Source organism: Copadichromis virginalis, linkage group LG7, assembly GCF_057382275.1.
Source record: "Copadichromis virginalis isolate Kocher_CV1m ecotype Utaka linkage group LG7, C_Virginalis_male_GT1.1, whole genome shotgun sequence".
NCBI lineage: Eukaryota > Metazoa > Chordata > Actinopteri > Cichliformes > Cichlidae > Copadichromis > Copadichromis virginalis.
Genome location: NC_140624.1, coordinates 18,198,306 through 18,215,260, shown reverse-complemented (window position 1 = coordinate 18,215,260; position 16,955 = coordinate 18,198,306). Strand labels below are relative to the sequence as shown.

The following is a 16,955-nucleotide window of genomic DNA, read 5'->3' as shown; positions in this document are numbered from 1 at the left end:
CCACTGTGTTTCATAGAGCAGTCAGCTGGTTCAGCATGCTTCATCTTATGTTATGACATAAAAAAAGATGGAGAGCTGTCCTAGAGTCGTTTTTAAGAATATCCTGATACACAAAATGATTTTGTCCTCTATAAAGGAACTAGCAGCTGATGCACTGTTGCCTTGATTAAAACATTTAAGCATTAGAACAGCTGGCTCAGCACTTTAGCAGTCTATCCACAGCATCCATAAGCATGCGGCTGCATCTGATGTGACAGGGGCAACTTCCTACAGCATAACAGTTATGATACTAAAGATCAAAGTTGCTATCAATTTCCAAAGAGACATGTAGAGATGCGTGATCGGAGCCAATTAGCAGTTGTTTCTTGCCTCTGAGATTATCAGGGAGAGGGAGCACTGTAAAGTACAAAGCACCATCATGTGTCAAGTGGATCTGTACATCAATAAATATGGGCCTTCCTGGCTGAATAATGAGGGAGAATTTGTAGTTTTTGCTGTTCAGGGAATCCTAAAGGTTATCGGCAAACATTTATAACAGAGGCAATAACTTTGTGTGTGTGTGGGTGAGTGGGGGAGGGGGTGTCGAGGAGGAGATGAGCCACTGCTATCTGCTTGACATTTCAGTTGGTATGGGTATTTGAACTGCTGGTTGGCTCTGACAAATGCCATGGCTGTCACAGGCTCAGTTTTAATTACACCTGACTGGGTCTTTCAGGGGCTCAGGGATGAACTTAATTAGCTAGCAAGCACTTGGCTAGTTCTGGCACTGGTTGGTACAACCTACGCAGTTTCTTCTCTGGCTTTCCGTTGGCATTTTAATGGTCTTGGTCTATACAGGCTGGGAGAATTAACAAGCGAGAAGAGAGCAAATGGAGTCGAGGAAAAATGGAGTGAGTCTGATTTTCAACACCAAGTTAAATTTAATGTATGCTAGGTGTATAAATGGAGAGCTTTTAAGTGCCACTCGATATATTAAAAATTAAACTGCACTGACCATAGAGTACAAGCTAAAATCACCCAATGGGATACACCTTGGCATTATAAAACAGTATGTTCAGTAAATTCCATTAGGGGGGCTTTCCTAAGCCGTGTGTACTCTGGAAAATGGGAAGGTCAAGTCAGAAGTTTACCACTTTTTTCATATGTTGCTCATGTAGCCTTGAATTCACCAGACAATCCCCATCATTATTTTGGGATGGATGCTAACATGGACTGCACTGGGAAAGTCGACCAATCCAGCTGCCTCAGACATGAAACCTTTGCATAATTTCAGTAAGAAAGCTCTATATAATAGCTTGCAAAAATATGTTGTGTGGTTTCGGTGTTCCCATAATTCTGGGACAGTGTCTACTTCTTCCTCTTTCACCTGCTCCCTTTAGAGGTCACCACAGTTGGTCTGCCTGAAGCAATGTGTTAAGTACATCTTGTCACCTTCCCTTTCTGTCACAAATCACCACTGACAGGTGTCTCCACTAACTCCATGCTGCCTGCACTCTCTGTCATTGCATTGGCCATGTATATGAACTTGCCTGCCTTCAGTTTTACAACCTGTCTCCTGCTCATTCACTCACATGTGTTTTGTCTTGCTTCTCCTGACTTTCATTCTTCCTTTCTCCAGGGCATACCTCCACCTCTCTTCCACCTGCTCCCTCCTCTCACTACAGGTAACAATGTCATCTGCAAAATGTCTGTGAAGGTTCTCCTTCATCCAGGTCAACGTAGTCTTCTTTCCAAGCTCCTTAGAGCAGCGGTCCCCAATCCCCGGGCCTCAGACCGGTACCGGTCCGTGAGTCGTTTGGTACCGGGCCGCGAGAGTTGAGGCTCAGGTGTGAAATGTATGGTTTTCCGGGTTTTTATCGGTTTTCAGCGTTATTTTGTTATCGTTTTTATCGTTAACTCTGTTTTCCTGGGTCTTTTCACGTGTGTTATGAATAAATCTTCTTTTTTTCGGTACCGGTACTAGTTTTATTTTGTTGTATTTATCCGCGACACCTTAAAGGCCGGTCCGTGAAAATATTGTCGGGCATAAACCGGTCCGTGGCGCAAAAAAGGTTGGAGGACGCTGACTTAGACAATGTCATCTGCAAGCATTATAGTCCACAGATACTCCCGCCTGACGTCATCTGTCATCATGCAAACTAGAAGGGGGTGAGACCCTGATGTAAATCCACCCCGACTTAGAACTGATCTGTCAGTTCTACTACACAGCTCCCAACTGTCGCTGTCCTCATACATGTCCAGCACCACCTTCACATTCTTCTCTCCAACTCCTGGCTTCCTCATGTAGTACCACAGTTCCTCTCCACAGATCCTCACATGCTTTCTCAAGATCCACGACGACACTCCTTCTGAACTTCTCTCTGTGTAAATTAATTGTATTTCACTCATGGAATAGTTTACTTTAAAAAAAAAAAAAATCAACAAGACTTCTCATATTTTTACCAGTTTCTTAAAATGGTTCTCAGTTAAATGAAAACAAAGTACAAACCAGTATTCGGGCAATATGGTATTCATGACACTTCAATTTCATCTATAGCACATGACAGATTGAGATAATGTAGACACCAGAGTATCCCAGTAGCTCTCCCTGTGCGTATGACAAGGCCATAGCGATGATTAAGTGGTTGGCACATTTTAATGAACACAAAGCCATTCAAGTGGAAGCAGATTTTAATTGAAATCTCCTTCTGTTTAATAACTTACCTTATTCACTGAGTCATGTTTCAGGAGATATAGAAGGTGAATGTGTGCTGAGTGAACAAGTAATTCTGTTTCACTTCACAAGGCTGCTCCGTGCCCTGGGGGGGGGGGGGGCTTGCTGTACTTTCTGTCACAGTTCACTTTTCCTGCTTGCACCATTTCCCAACAACATCCACCTCTCTTCTTTATACACTTCCATGCACAATTATCACACAGAAATTGGACAATTCATTAGTATTATGTCAAGATTATGTTAGCAGTGTGTTAAGGTTCAGTGTTGTTCACCAGCATTTTTGTTTTTGGAAGTTTTTGGCACCAACTAAATTCAAATTTTCTTAATGAAAAAAAAAAAAAAAAAAAAAAAAAAAAAAACACAGTCCAGTGCAAAGTTATATAAAAACCCAATAATTTATTATCATTTCTTTTGCAAAGATCACCATTATAACACATTTTACCTGGCTACAAATGTTCCACCTACGCTTTACTTCAGACCATCAGACATCGACTTAAAACGTTACAGGACTTGGTTTTCAAAAATTTCAAATTTACAATACTTCACTTAAAAAGTATTAATTTGGATGGAGTTTACTATACACGTAACTGGACTATAAGACTTTTGATAAATGGCAACCCGTTTATCTCACCAGTTCTAAAATGCTGTGTTCTGAGTCCTGCTCAGTGGCAATCATCCTAACACCACTTTGATCTAACTGCAAATATGAATCAGAACTATTATACAATATATATGAATGTTTCCAGTTGTCAAAAACTCAAATCATACAATGTATGAATAAGTCTGAACAAAATATCTCTGTTGCAAAGATACACAGACAGTTTTGCGGTTGAAATCAAGTCGCCACAGAACTGGCAACTTGATCGCCGTTGATTCGTGTCTGGTTGTTAAGGCTATGCTGAGTTAAGGTGTATGTGGGAGAGTAAAAAGTACTGATATGTAAAAGCTATGGGAAGGTTCATCTGTTGTCATACATGTAGAAAATAAACCCACAAAATAAAACTGAATACAAAAATTTTACCCAAAGCTGCCAAACCAGACAAACAAAGCATATCAGGACATTTTTTTTTAAATGTCCTCTTTACTAATGAATCAAAAGTATTTAAAAGTTTTAAGACATGTGATTCTGTGTCCAAAACTGTATTTCCCCACTAAACTGTTAGTGCAGCAGCTTTGATTTGTTCCCAATTTGTAGCTTTGTTGTTGAGGTTATAGAAACAACACGTGCTTTGCTGTAAAATGAGGTATCCAACTTTTTTAAAGATGTTTTTGCAAATTGCTGATAACAATTCAATTCAACGTGCAGCGCCAAATCTTTACCCCCTCCCACCTCCTCGTTTCCATGGGAATTGTCTTTAAAATTCAGGACAATGAGGAGTAACTATGTCCACGTCTCCTTTGCTTTGAATAGGAGACAAAGACTGCATACGTATACGTTAGTTTGTATTTATTTAAAAAAGTAAAAAGCAAATGACCGGCTGATGCTCCATTGGTAAGTGTGCATATTACATAAAAGAAAAAAAAGTCTCTTAGAACTGTCTTGAGTTAAGTGGTTACAACATAAATATGAAAATAGAATTGAAAAGATAAACATGTTTCGCGTAAAATAACAAAATAATTGTATTGTCATTGTATCATAGAAAAAATGCTTTTTCCCACAGAGAGATGTGAAAAAAACAATCTTGGAAAAACATCAAAATGTCATGATGCCGCTGATAAATTCTTTACAAAATGCTTTTTTTGGGTTACAAAGTGTGAAAAATATTCCTATTGTCCATGTAAAAATGCCACATTTAACGAGGCAAGTATGTCGTACCACATGGGGTAGAATGTGTGTGTTTGTTTTGTTTTTTTATACAGTAGTGACTGAAAGGAAGGCATTGTGTACCTTAGCTCCCTCTGGGGCCTTGGTACCATGAGTCATCAGCTCCTGGATTGTCATCCAGTTATCCAAGATCTTCTTGTTGCGTTTCTTCATCATCTTCTTGTGGCTGAGCTCTATGATGCTGACTTCCTTTCGACCCTCACTGCTGCTCTGAGGGTTCTCCCTCAAGCTCTCCAGCCGACTGCGCTGCATGAACTCTCGCCTCTTCCGCTGTTCTTTCGCTCTGACGAGGTGCTGCTTTCTTTCCTCTTTACTCCAGTACCTCCCCATCTTCATTTCACTCATTGCGTCGTCATCTGTCGTCATTCCCCCGCTGCGTTCCTCTTTAATCTTTAGGGCTCGCTCCTTCAGGATCTTGTCTCTCACAGGCCTCTTGGTGATGTAGCGGGTACCGTCACTACGGATCTTGACCTTCCACTCCATCTTGGGCTCTGTAATGGGCCTCTGAGGCTCTTTACAGACGCTAAGTAGACTGAGCTGGCTCTGAGCGTACTCTACAGCTGAGCGCTGTTGTATCAGCTGCATGTAGCTCTGGTAGTGGCGGGCGTGAGCTGGGATGTTGGTCTGCCTCTGCTGGGAACTGTGAGAAGGTGAGAAGTATGGATTTCGGGAAGCGCTTTGGTTTAGTTTCCCTCTGCTCTCTTCCTCAGCCTGAGGTGTTTGGTCTGACTCAGAAGGATTGCTGTGGTCAGGGCTGCTGCTCTTACCCAGGACTGGAGCGCGGCACGCTGGGATGGGGCTCAGGCTAAGAGAATGACCAGCAGCGAGGCCGCTGCAGAGGTTCCTCTGGTTTGTAAGACTAACCATTCTCTGGAGTGAGTGCTCCGGGGAGCGGTCCATTGCCAGAGGGGTGCTGCGTGAACTCTCTGCTGTGTTGTAGGCACTGGAGCTGTCCTTGTCCGATTTCTCTAGCCTCTCGTTAATGTCGGCCAGCTTACCCTTTGAGGGCTCACCGCGGTGAAAGCTTTGGATTTTGGTGGAGGGTGTAGAATGGCCCACTGAGGGAGACTGCTGACCCTTACGAAGTTTGTGGGCCTGCATGATGTTCTGACATTCAAGCTCGATGCTGCGCAGTTCCTCATTGAGCATACGCAGCTCGTGCTGTACCCCCGCCTGCTCCCCCATGCTGCACTCAATAGTGCTCCGGCGGCTGTAGAACAGGTCGTACTCGCCGCTGTTGCGTATTTGACATTTTAGTTCCAAGAGCTGCTGGAAGCGATCACCTTCTGCTTCATCGTCATCCTCATCCGTTTTGTCGTCTAGCCGCATGGAGCTGGTGGTAGAGTGCGTGTCCCGACTGTCTTTCAGGCACTGGGACAGACGTTTCTGGATATGTGCCATGACATTATGCTGCGAGTTCCCCATCCTGTCCTTTATGCTCAGTACATTGTCCTTATGATGAGGGAGTGTGGAACAAGTGGGCTTATCATCCTCTGTTCTCTGAAATAAGTTGAATAGAATCAGCGTGAATTACTTCTAGATAGATAACAACTATGGGATATGCAGCTGTGTACAACATAAACATGCGTTGTACATGAATGTGCAACAGCTACGCTCTTTTTGAAAGCAAGGTAATTAAACCTAAATGTACAGACTTTCTGTTTGGTAATACAGAAACATGCTTATTCTGAATTTATTCTCTGATTTAATCATGGAGTGAGGGGAAAAAAAAACAATAACAAAAAGTCACAAGAACTTTTTAAGAGTTCAAGAAGTGCATCCCTCTTCTGCATTCCCCTGAAGGAATACATATGTTGTTGTGCATAACTCTGTTAACCAGCTCTGTTACTTCAGGGATTGTCTCCTCTCTGCCATGTCTTTCAAGTCCCATTTATATGGATTTTTGAGCTATGCTATCCTCTCAGCAAAACAGAATTTTAAATCACGGTTACTAATGTTTGGAATTTAAATGGTTCAACGGTCCCCCTCCATAAATATTCATAATCGGAATTTAACGCTCACATTTCACAGGGAGAAGCTTGTTTTGACTCGGTTTTGCAAAGAAAGTTGATGAACAGTTTGTCTTATGATAGAAATGGCATCAAAGATAATATTGGCTGTGTATAATGATCTGTCGCAATGAGCTGTCCTTTTTTTTCTCCTTGCTGAGTTTTAGAAGCTTCGTTATACTGAACAGTGCAAACAAAGAGCTTCAGAATTTCTTACATGGAGATAAGCTTTTTCATTCACTTGCTCATTACTGGCAGGGTCAATATGTCTCGATGCTGTCTGACCTGTTCATTCTCCTGTTCCTCTTGTAAGGCAGCTAATTCCATTTCCTCTCTTTGCTGCTCCTCCAACATTTCCATCTTCAGTTGCTCCAGGAACTCGCTATGTTCATCATCCAGCCAGGCTTCTTCCAGCTATAGGTGAAGGAAGAAGGAAAGCATATGGTGAAGGAAAGGGTTTAGGCTAGTGGCTTAGTGACATTTTTGTTATCCTTTTTGGGTAATAACAAGCGTCATGATTCACATTTGACAGATATACAGTCCTCATCTTTTAAACATGGACTCTAATCGTAGAATCAGAACCACGTAACTTGATGGCCACCACTTTTAACCTGTTAGGCCGTATCATCCACATCATCCATCATCTGTTTGTACATCTGATGCAAACCAAATGGTATCCATATCTGATGACTTCAGATTTACTACTAAAATGCATTTAATTAAAGAGCCTAGTATTGCTTCCAGTTCCTCTGCACTGCGGCAGAGTCCTTCCACTTAGTTTGTCATCGGCCCTGGGCCTGAACTCACTCCACATTAGCATGCCATTAGCTTTTATGGCTTACCGTTGGAAGTCAATTACAGTGGCGCTACATAAAAATAAAACATGATGAGGTCTCAGTCGTGGCTTGCAGTAGGAGTGGTTACATGTGGTGGGAGGGCGTTGGTGGCTACACCAAACTGCTGAGGTCTTCTTTGAGCAAATACACAGTACAGTACAGTAAAAGCCTGAATTTGAAACCATACAGGTTATGTAAACTGTAGATTATGTCCAGACAGTTCAAAAGCAGCTGGGTTATCTTAGCTCCACGGTTGTTCTTTTGTAAGTCTTTGTCACTTCAAACTTAGTTTCTTTTCTTTTCCAAAGACAAGTCGAGGAAATTAGTTTTTACTATTTGACTTCAGTGCATAATAAGTCAGTGTGAGTTGAATGTGTGATTATTTCTCACCTGCATCTCAGGTCTGGCAACCAGCAGTATGATGTTCCTGCACTCGTCACTGGAGAGTGCAGCCATGGCTTCCTCCCTGTCCTGTACATCCTGGCCATTAATCTGAAGACGACAAACACGATTAAGACCATATTAGGTGAAACACAAACAAGCAAAAATTTCAACACAGGCACGAACACACAGGTTCATCGCTCTAATGCAAATGCCCTTAAGAAAAACAAAATGCCACACTGAAACACATTGGACAGTAGTGCCCTTTTCCTGGGCAAATTGTCAACCCTCTCTGTAATAAATCTGGACCCAGCAGCGATTATGAATGAGACACCGGCCGTGGGCTGACGGAGGTGTTGTGTCCACCAAAGCAGCATACATACATCTAGCCGTACAATTAACTGGCCACTGACAGGTGGCGTCCATCTTTTTGCAGGCAGAGTAATGGCCCTGTCACTAGTGGATAATAGTGCCAGAGTACCCGTCTGCCTCACAAACCTACGCACACCGCTTCCCTTTGTTCAAATCAGCCACACAACATGTACTGTTGAGACAATTAGACCAGTAGCACTCATGGATCCACTTCACATAGCTATTATAGGCCAGGCAGACTATTTCCGTCTCTCTCTTTCCCTCCCAAGATGGTCAAATATATATAAAAGAAACAGAGTCTGTACAACTTTCACTCACTTAGACAAGCTGTCTTATGATTTCTGTATAAAGTCTTCGGCTCTCCAGGCATCTTGAAGGAGTTTTAAAGCTCTTCTTTGGATGTTGACTGCCTTTTGTTTTATTCTTTGTTAAGATGATCCCACAGTGTCTCAATTATGCTGAGGTGGGGGATCTGAAGAGGCAAATTCACGACTAGAACAACAGTGTATTTTTTCTGTCCAGATATAGTTTTACTGCATTGGCAGCGTGTTTGGAATCACTGGCATCATTCCAAAAGACTGGTTGCTACTGATTTTCAGTTTACTTGTTCTGTAATTTGGTAAAGCCTCAGTCTTTTCTCCCTGTTTCCCATCTTTAACAATGGCTTCTTGACAGCCACCCTTCCACTGAGACCATTTCTGATGAGGCTTTAGCAAACAGTAGTTGGCTCAACCGGCACATCTCTTAGGTCCTTTGTCGGGTCTTTAATTAATTTTTTCCGTTTCTCTAAAGAACACGACTTTCAGAAACTGTTTATCTGCTGTAGATCATTATTTTTAGCTCTCTCATTTCTTCTTTTGTCCCATATTTTTAAATGTATTTAAGGAAACGCCACCATGCTGAGATATGCTAAGTTTTTGGCTAACAGGTAAGAATGACCATGTTGCTGCAAAAATATTACTGTGTACTGTGCATTTAGTTATACATTCAACAAAGAAATTGGAACAAAAAGATGAAAATCCAAATTAAAATAGGTTCTTTGATAAGTTGTCTGCTATGTGCGGATACAACAGTTACTGTTTTATGCTGCTATAATATGCCCAGCGATGTCAGGAGAGAAATTTCAGGGGTGAAAATAAGTGAAAAAGCAGTCAATGTCCAAAGAAAAACTTTGAAAGATCTTGAGAAAGTGTAAAGAACTATTGCTCAAGACCACTTTAAAAAAGTATGGCTCCTTGGAAGCAAATTTGTATGTTGGAAGCATGTTTTTTTTGCCTGGTGTTCAAGACAGACAAGTGAAAAAAAAGATGAAATTGTCTTTATACAAGGGTGCAGGTTTAACTCTCTGGGATGAGCAGCTAATCCATAAAGCTAATGCAGAGCCCTGGGTTCCATCTGTTCCATCACAATAAAGGGAAGACAGCCCCAAAATTGCTTCCATACAGACACAGATTATTGGTAAAACATACAAGTCCAAAATTCTGGAGGTGGTATCTCAGATGTTTTCAGTTTGTTTTATGGCAACCATGAATCCATTAACACTGGCTTAACAAGCTATTATGAAGCTATTATGGTGACAAACACTGTAATCGCATACCTATCCCACAGAAACAACACGATCCAACCCAGAGCTCTAACAAACGTCGGTCCTTGTCAGTAGCCATTCCAAATCTCAAGCCTGGATATCTAGCTAGGGGCTAATAGCAGTTACTGCCTCTCAGCTATCCCACAGGAGGCAGCAGCACAGTGTCACTCCCAACCAGAACTCTTAAAAAACCCTGCTGGTGCTGAGTCGGTAACTAAAACAGCCAGGGGGACATTTCTCCCTCTTTAACAGTCACAGCGGGTGCAAGTTCCCCCTTTAATGTGCTGCCATTAAAAATGAATGGGCTCTCTTGCTGGGAGACAGTGGTTGAGTGTGACAAAATAGAAGAAGAATTTTATTTTGAACCTAATAAAAGCCAGTGTGGAGGTGACCAGCGAGTGCTTTACTGCACCTGTAAAATGCGATCCCCCTCCCGGATTCGTCCATCTCTGGCAGCGATGCTGTTTGGACTTATCTGTGAAGGTGGAGAAGGCACAAAATTATACATGAAACACTTTCAATCTTCATTCGAGAGAGTCTAGATGTGGCTGGAAGTATTGTGTGATAGCTGTCCAGACCATTCCCGACCATTTGATGTGTTCCTTTTATTGTTTCCTGAAAGCCTGAGGAAGAAGCTAAATCATCACCTTTATCATCCAAGACATCGATTGCACCTGCCTCAGTTATTATTTTTTTGACAACTTGATAAAAAACAAGTCTCTGCATATAGCATCTCCAGCCCGTAACTCAACTCCAGTACATCGTGCACCTGCTCCTCATGTAACTAATGCTAGTCAACAAGAGGGCAGAGCACTCTTTCATTGACCAATCAATCGGCATCTGGGGCCATTCGTTTCACTTTTTCCTATCAGATAAGATCTCGGCAGACAAGGAGGTGTTCAAGCACTCCATCTTCATGATAGTTCACTCCTACACAGAGGGCCGCTCATTAGACTGGGACAGAAGTCCCCAGGCAGGAATTAGTGAAGGGCTGGAGGAAAAAGAGGAAATTGAAGGTAATTTCTCAGCAGTCAAGGAGAGAACTTCAGATCGTGAATAACTTACAACCGTTTACGTGTTGAAGATGACATTGTTAGTGGCAAAACCGCTGTTTACGGAATGAGTTTCTTAGCTTTGCCTCTTAGCTTTATTCTTTTTTGTACGTTTGTTTCCTTTTTTAACTGTTTTTGAACTGTGAGAGGAAAAAGGGCAAGAGGCTCTGGCAGAGCAGTAAAGAAACAGCAGGTGAACTGAAAAGTCTAGAGAATCAGCCACATGTATTCACCCACTGTGCTATGAGACAGTAAAATGGAAAATGGCCATTCAACAATCTAAATTTGGAAAATTCTACTTGTTTTAAAATAACCTTGTATTCTTCCCCCACTCAACTCCCAGTGCAGCCAGCATACAGTGACATTCAGACATCTCATGTAAATGCAGTGCACTCCTCTTAGCCCTACTTTTTATAGAGTAAACACTTAAAGATGCTGCCAGGAGCCAGTGACCACAGTGATTTATATTCTACTCAGCTCTCAAAGAGAACACCTTGCATGGTCCAAGTCGACTTCAAACGAATTTGAAAGTTGAGGAGAGCGGAGAATGGCATTTTCTATGCTTCCAACAAGTGGGAGAAAAATAGTCTCTCTCTTTACATGTATGCCAGTGCCTGCTTGTTGTCAGCTGCACTGAGACTGGATGAACAACAAAGACAAGACCTGAAAGCACTTCTGTGTTTTTTTTCTTCTTCCTCTTTTTTGTTGTTGTTTGCTGTCTTGGCATTCATTTTGTTTCTGGTGAACTGACAGTATGATCACGCACACACAGATCAATGCTAAACTGTTCAGTAATGTCAGATTTGATAAAAAGAATTCAATTTTAAAACGTCACCAAATAAAGAAATTGTTGTTTCTTACATTGAAGATGAATATTAAATTTTGTGTGAGATTTTTCATTAGACATTTCATCAAAGTACTGATGAGGGAAGATACTTAATATTTAAGTGTTAGAATATGTATATACTGGAGTATGCTAGAAATATCATCTTTCAAATGGTTAGCAGCCCTAAATCTGGTTGCTGGATTAAAAATGGCTGTCAGGAAGAAGATACAGGATACATAGTGTCTCATTCATTACAGATTTTGGATCCTTACTCTCATCCGTCTGCTGTGCTGTATTGACTACATGAACTAACACAACACAAGGGCCAGTAGAGTTTTTACTTGGCATGACTGAAAAGGTCCAATGACTACAATGCTGTTCCCTGTCAGCTTCTCTCTCTCAGTCTAGATTTGTGCAGCCTTTATCGCACTCACGGCATCCAAACGAGCTGTCGTCACCTTGGTTAATGTCATCGTCACCTGTGTCATCAGCTCGAAATGATAATTTTTTATGTTTGTGTTTACAGATGTCACCACATAAAAGAAAGATCTCCAGTCTCTTCTTCACACTGAGGAATGCAGATTGTTAAGTTAAACACTAAGTTATGATTGTGTTGAAACAGGACAAATTTGGATTGCTGCATCTCATATTCTGTCTGATTTTGCTAGCGTTGGTGCCTCGACACACCATCTGTAACCGTTTTGGACACAGAGGGTTAGCAGGCCGGTTTGAAAGACTGATAGAGCACGCAGGTTAGAGGGGTGGCTGTGGAATACATGGCAGGTCTATCAGGCAGGAGACTGCAGTTCGTGACTTGTTTTAGAGCTTTGTGTCCTGAGCTCCGTTTTCCCTTCCCCTGCTGCTTAGCTTGAGACATCGAAAACTTCACGATTGGGGTGAGGAAACTGCCTTTGTTTAAAAATGACTGAAAAATGACACTTTGACAGCACATTTAAATTTGATCCCAGAGGGTACTTAAAAAGCATCCCAGTGTGACGAGTGGAAGCGAGACCCTTCCTACTACAGTCTATAAAATGGTTACATGTATATGACACACATGCCAAAGGACAGCTAGTGGGTATCTGTGAAACAAAAGGGCAGTAGTTGATGCCCAGAAATGAGCAGGTACTGATTCAGGGTTTTGTGTGATTGTGTACATGCCAGTGTCACAAAACCCTTGAGCTTAGTGACTAATGTATGAAATTATGTATTCACAGTACTCACACTCAAGGTAATTGTTTGCAGATGTCTCGTATGAACGTCTTTATTTTATTTAAGTGCGGGGCAAGTTATCTACTCACCTCGCTAACATAGATGGCCACATCTTCTTCTTCATCTGTCCTGTAGCACAGAGTTAGGCCCAGCTTCTCTTGGCTGTTGAGTCGACACAGTTCTACTTCCTAAGTGGAAAAGAACGGAAAAAAAGATCAAGAAGATGGAGTGATTTTACTAAAAGGTTTGGAGGGTCCAAGAGACAGACTCTAACCTTTAAAGGAAGAAACACAAACTGAATGATGTAAATTCTAAACACTTAACGTAAAAGCACGAGCTTGGCAATGGCTACACAAACACAAAGAGGCTGTTCCACTGATGAGGTCCTTTAAGTTCAGCGCAAAATAAAACTATAAGATTTTTGAGTCTGGATTTCCAACTTTTCTGAGGTTTTTTAGGATTGAAAGTGTTTGATCATGAAAGACATTCTTGGCTCTGTGAGTTTGATCGGAGGGGCTTTGATAAATGTCAGAGGACTGAGTTTTTCTCTTTCAAGTCTCTGCTAAGTTATAAAATATTAGACTATAAATAAACTATATGCTAATGACATCAGAAATACACACTTGCTACAGTACTAAACTACTCCTCCGTGTCCTGTGGGGAGAGATAAACAAACTATTGACTAACAAATCAGTGGTCTGCAAATTTCCCAGGAGGCTCTTGGATTATAGCGTGGTACCCTGGTGAATACATGAATTATTCGTCTTTAATAAACACTAGTGGAAAAAAGTAAAAATCGCACAAGTTCCCCTCCTCGTTTTAGCTCCTCGTTTTGGTGGAGCTTCTTTTATTTTCTTCAGTTTCTAAACTCTTAAAACCACTTTGCACTCTGTTTCTTTTAGCCACTGTGCAGCCAAACACGGCGCAGCACAGGCCTACACTCCATCTTCAAATGCTCAAACATATCAAGGGTGTTGGAGGGAATCAAGTGTGAAATGGCCTCTCCTCCCAAGGTCTTCATTAGAGCAGCAAAACACTCTCAGCAGCAGGAACGAGGTGGTTGAGTGAAGGGGAGGATGGTGGGGGCCGAGAGAAATAAGGTGGCGGTGAGGATTCTGGTGGGGCTCAGAGGGGTCTCAGACAGAAACCGTGAGAGTCATTTCCTCTTTGACAAGGAGCAGGTTGGCTGGTTACACGTGTCAGATGTGGCGGACTTTCCAGAAGTGGATGGGTGGCTTTGGGGGAGGGGGGGTGGGTCTGGCCATGTTGGCATGAGATGAGGGAAAAAAGGGGGGGAAAGGCCAATGGCTGCTGCTTCTGGCTACCCCTACTAAGCTGTTTTTGAGACCACACACACACACACTTCCTCACATACACACAAACAGACCTTTAGGCTAAATTCCCATTTTTTTCCTGCCCCACTGCCACTCATTTCTTCCCACACACAGCTTGTCACACACACGGTGACAGATCATTGACGTGTTTTTGGACCAGCAACCTGCTGCTGCTGGGGTACACAATCCCGTAGACTCACACACACACACACAAGCAGTTCTCTGCGCACATCTTATGCTTACACCTACACATATTCTCAACAGAGCACACATTCGCACATGCAGAGACAAAGAGCTTAAGGAGATCTGCATCATCTGAGCTTTGTGATTTTTTTTTTCCAGCATCTCCATCTGAGTGGGAGTTTAGATCTTTAATTGAGTGCCTCAGAAGCTGCGGCGGCGCAAAATCCCGGCTGATGCGTTAGTAAACAACACAAAAGCAAGAAACTTTACCTGTAGATTACCTGAACAAAATAAACTGCAAAAATCAATCATTAGTTAAATTAAAAATGTTTCTAATGAGATATCATGCTATTGTTGGAGGAGATACTATTAAAGAAGCACGGCTCCAGAGGCAGTGGAGCAGTCATGGAGGTAATGGGGAGCCAAGGAGACAGTGCATATCTGGCATGCTAATATGATGTGTGAAATTGTGGGATATCTGTGGGAAATCACTAGCAGCGTCTCTGAGACATCTGCCTAAAAATAAACCACACAAATTAATTGCCGCGACTGAGGCGAAGCAGCAGCGTGAGCAGGTAATGCATCACCCCTATCTGGCTCCGTAAAACAAGCTTAAACTTACTTCTGACTAATTAATAGCTAGATATAGTGCTGCAAACCTGCGGCTAAATGATCAGAGAAAATAGATTGGCACCATTACTACATGGTGGATGAGGCATCAAATCTGTGCGTGTCTAATGATGTGACCCCATTTTATTTATCAGATGTTCTTTTTTACCTATTTGTTTTAAGAATATATTGTTTGGAAAAAAAAAACACCCACTCACTCTGAAGCTTCTGCAAAAGGAGGTTGACTCCTGAACCATCAAATGCATTCGGCAATCACTGCCTCTCGCTTCTCTTTTCATTTGTTTTTTTTCCTCTATTTTCCAGGCGAGCTCTCTGCCTCTCAGGAAGGAGATTGCAGCACGGGGACGAGGGCTGACAGTAAATTAATGACTGCGATGGCGTGATTAAGGAGAAGATTGCCACCAACCATCAAAGCACATTGGATGCTGTCATAATAATCGCACTTTTGATTACCAATAATTGAAAAAGCAGCCAGAAATGTGCGGATGGCTACCGCTGGCAGGGAAATTGGGAGGACTATCTCTGTGCTTGGAGTACTTCATGTCTGCAGAACTCACCTGAGGTAATCACAGGAATGGTTACTAATATAGTTTTGCCCCCACAGGCATGCAGGAATTCTAGGAAACGTATGTTTTAGTGCATAGAATCTCAATACAAGATGGTTGTAGCCACCATGATGGCACCAACCGGTTTGTGATGTTAGAGCCTTATTTTACAACCGTACATGAAAGGAAACTTTTAGCAATGGCAAACGGCCTGTATTTGTATAGCGCTTTACACTACATTCAGTCATCGACCCATTCACACACTGGTGATGGCAAGCTACATTGTAGCCACAGCTGCCCTGGGGCGCACTGACAGAGTCGAGGCTGCCGGACACTGGCGCCACCGGGCCCTCTGACCACCACCAGTAGGCAACGGGTGAAGTGTCTTGCCCAAGGACACAACGACTGAGACTGTCGGAGCCGGGGCTCGAACCGGCAACCTTCCAAGACGAACACCCAACTCCTGAGCCACGATCGCATTGATGCGTAATGCTCGATGACTGGAGTCTCCGTATTAGTCTGCAGCTGTAAAAGTTTGCTCTGCATGTGTGTGTCTAGCTGAGAAGTGATTTAAAAAAGGCAGCATTAAGATTTTAATACTTTTACAGCCATCGTTCAGCCCGACAAGGGGTGAGCACTTGTGAGCACGGAAAGTTGCAGGTGTTTGTTAAATGTTTCACTCGATACCTTCGGGTCAATGCAAGTTGAGGCGTTTAAGACAACTAGGGTGGATGACAAGGACATTTTTTTTTTTTAAATTTTGCAACATATTCATACGAGTGTGTGTGTTTATACAACACCAACAGACCGCAATCAGATGAAGGATGCCTCTAAATACACAATTATATGCCATTACATGACCGGCTATAACCTGTAATGTGTAATGATGTCAGGTTATTTTGTGAGGTCAGAGAATTCAGCACTTGTGTTTTTATAACTTAACATGAACCATATAATGGAAGGTTTCCTGTGTCCTGTCCATATGTCCCCAGACCTGGATTAAATTACTGATCTGCTCTCTTGCTTTGTTAGGTACACATGCGCAACTGATTGTTAATGCCAATATCTCATTAAATCACATGGCAGCCACTCGGTGCATTTAAGCACGTAGACCTGCTGAAGTTCAAATAGAGCATCAGAGTGTGGAAGAAAGGTGATTTAAGTGACTTTGAATGTGGAATGGTTGTTGGTGCCTGATAGACTGGTTTGAGTATTTCAGAAACTGATAATTGAAAAATGTTGCCTGGGCTGACGAGTTTCAATTTCTGCTGCAAAATTTGGATGATGAGCTCAGAACTGTGTGTAAACAACACGAGAGCATGGATCCATCCTCCGGAGATGCTGGTGTTGGTGCATTGGTATCAGGATATTTTCTTGGCACACATTTGGCCTCTTAGTAGCAGTTGAGCATCATGCAAACACCTCAGCTTACCTGAGTATAATTGCTCACCA

General features: G+C 42.3%; 1 protein-coding gene across 2 annotated transcripts in view; it reads right to left on the bottom strand.

Moving 5' to 3' along the window:
- Positions 1–3,089: 3,089 nt before the first annotated feature.
- Positions 3,090–16,955, bottom strand: part of LOC146704870 (PDZ domain-containing RING finger protein 4) — a 115,121-nt gene continuing 101,255 nt past the window's right edge. For both annotated transcript variants that reach the window (XM_085462319.1, XM_085462320.1), the window contains 5 exons: positions 12,901–12,999; positions 10,134–10,196; positions 7,774–7,875; positions 6,833–6,961; positions 3,090–6,038 (listed from right to left, as the gene is read on the bottom strand). In XM_085462319.1, the coding sequence (XP_085318445.1) occupies positions 4,566–6,038; positions 6,833–6,961; positions 7,774–7,875; positions 10,134–10,196; positions 12,901–12,999 (1,866 nt within the window). In that variant the 3' untranslated portion in view covers positions 3,090–4,565. The remainder of the gene's footprint in view (positions 6,039–6,832; positions 6,962–7,773; positions 7,876–10,133; positions 10,197–12,900; positions 13,000–16,955) is intronic.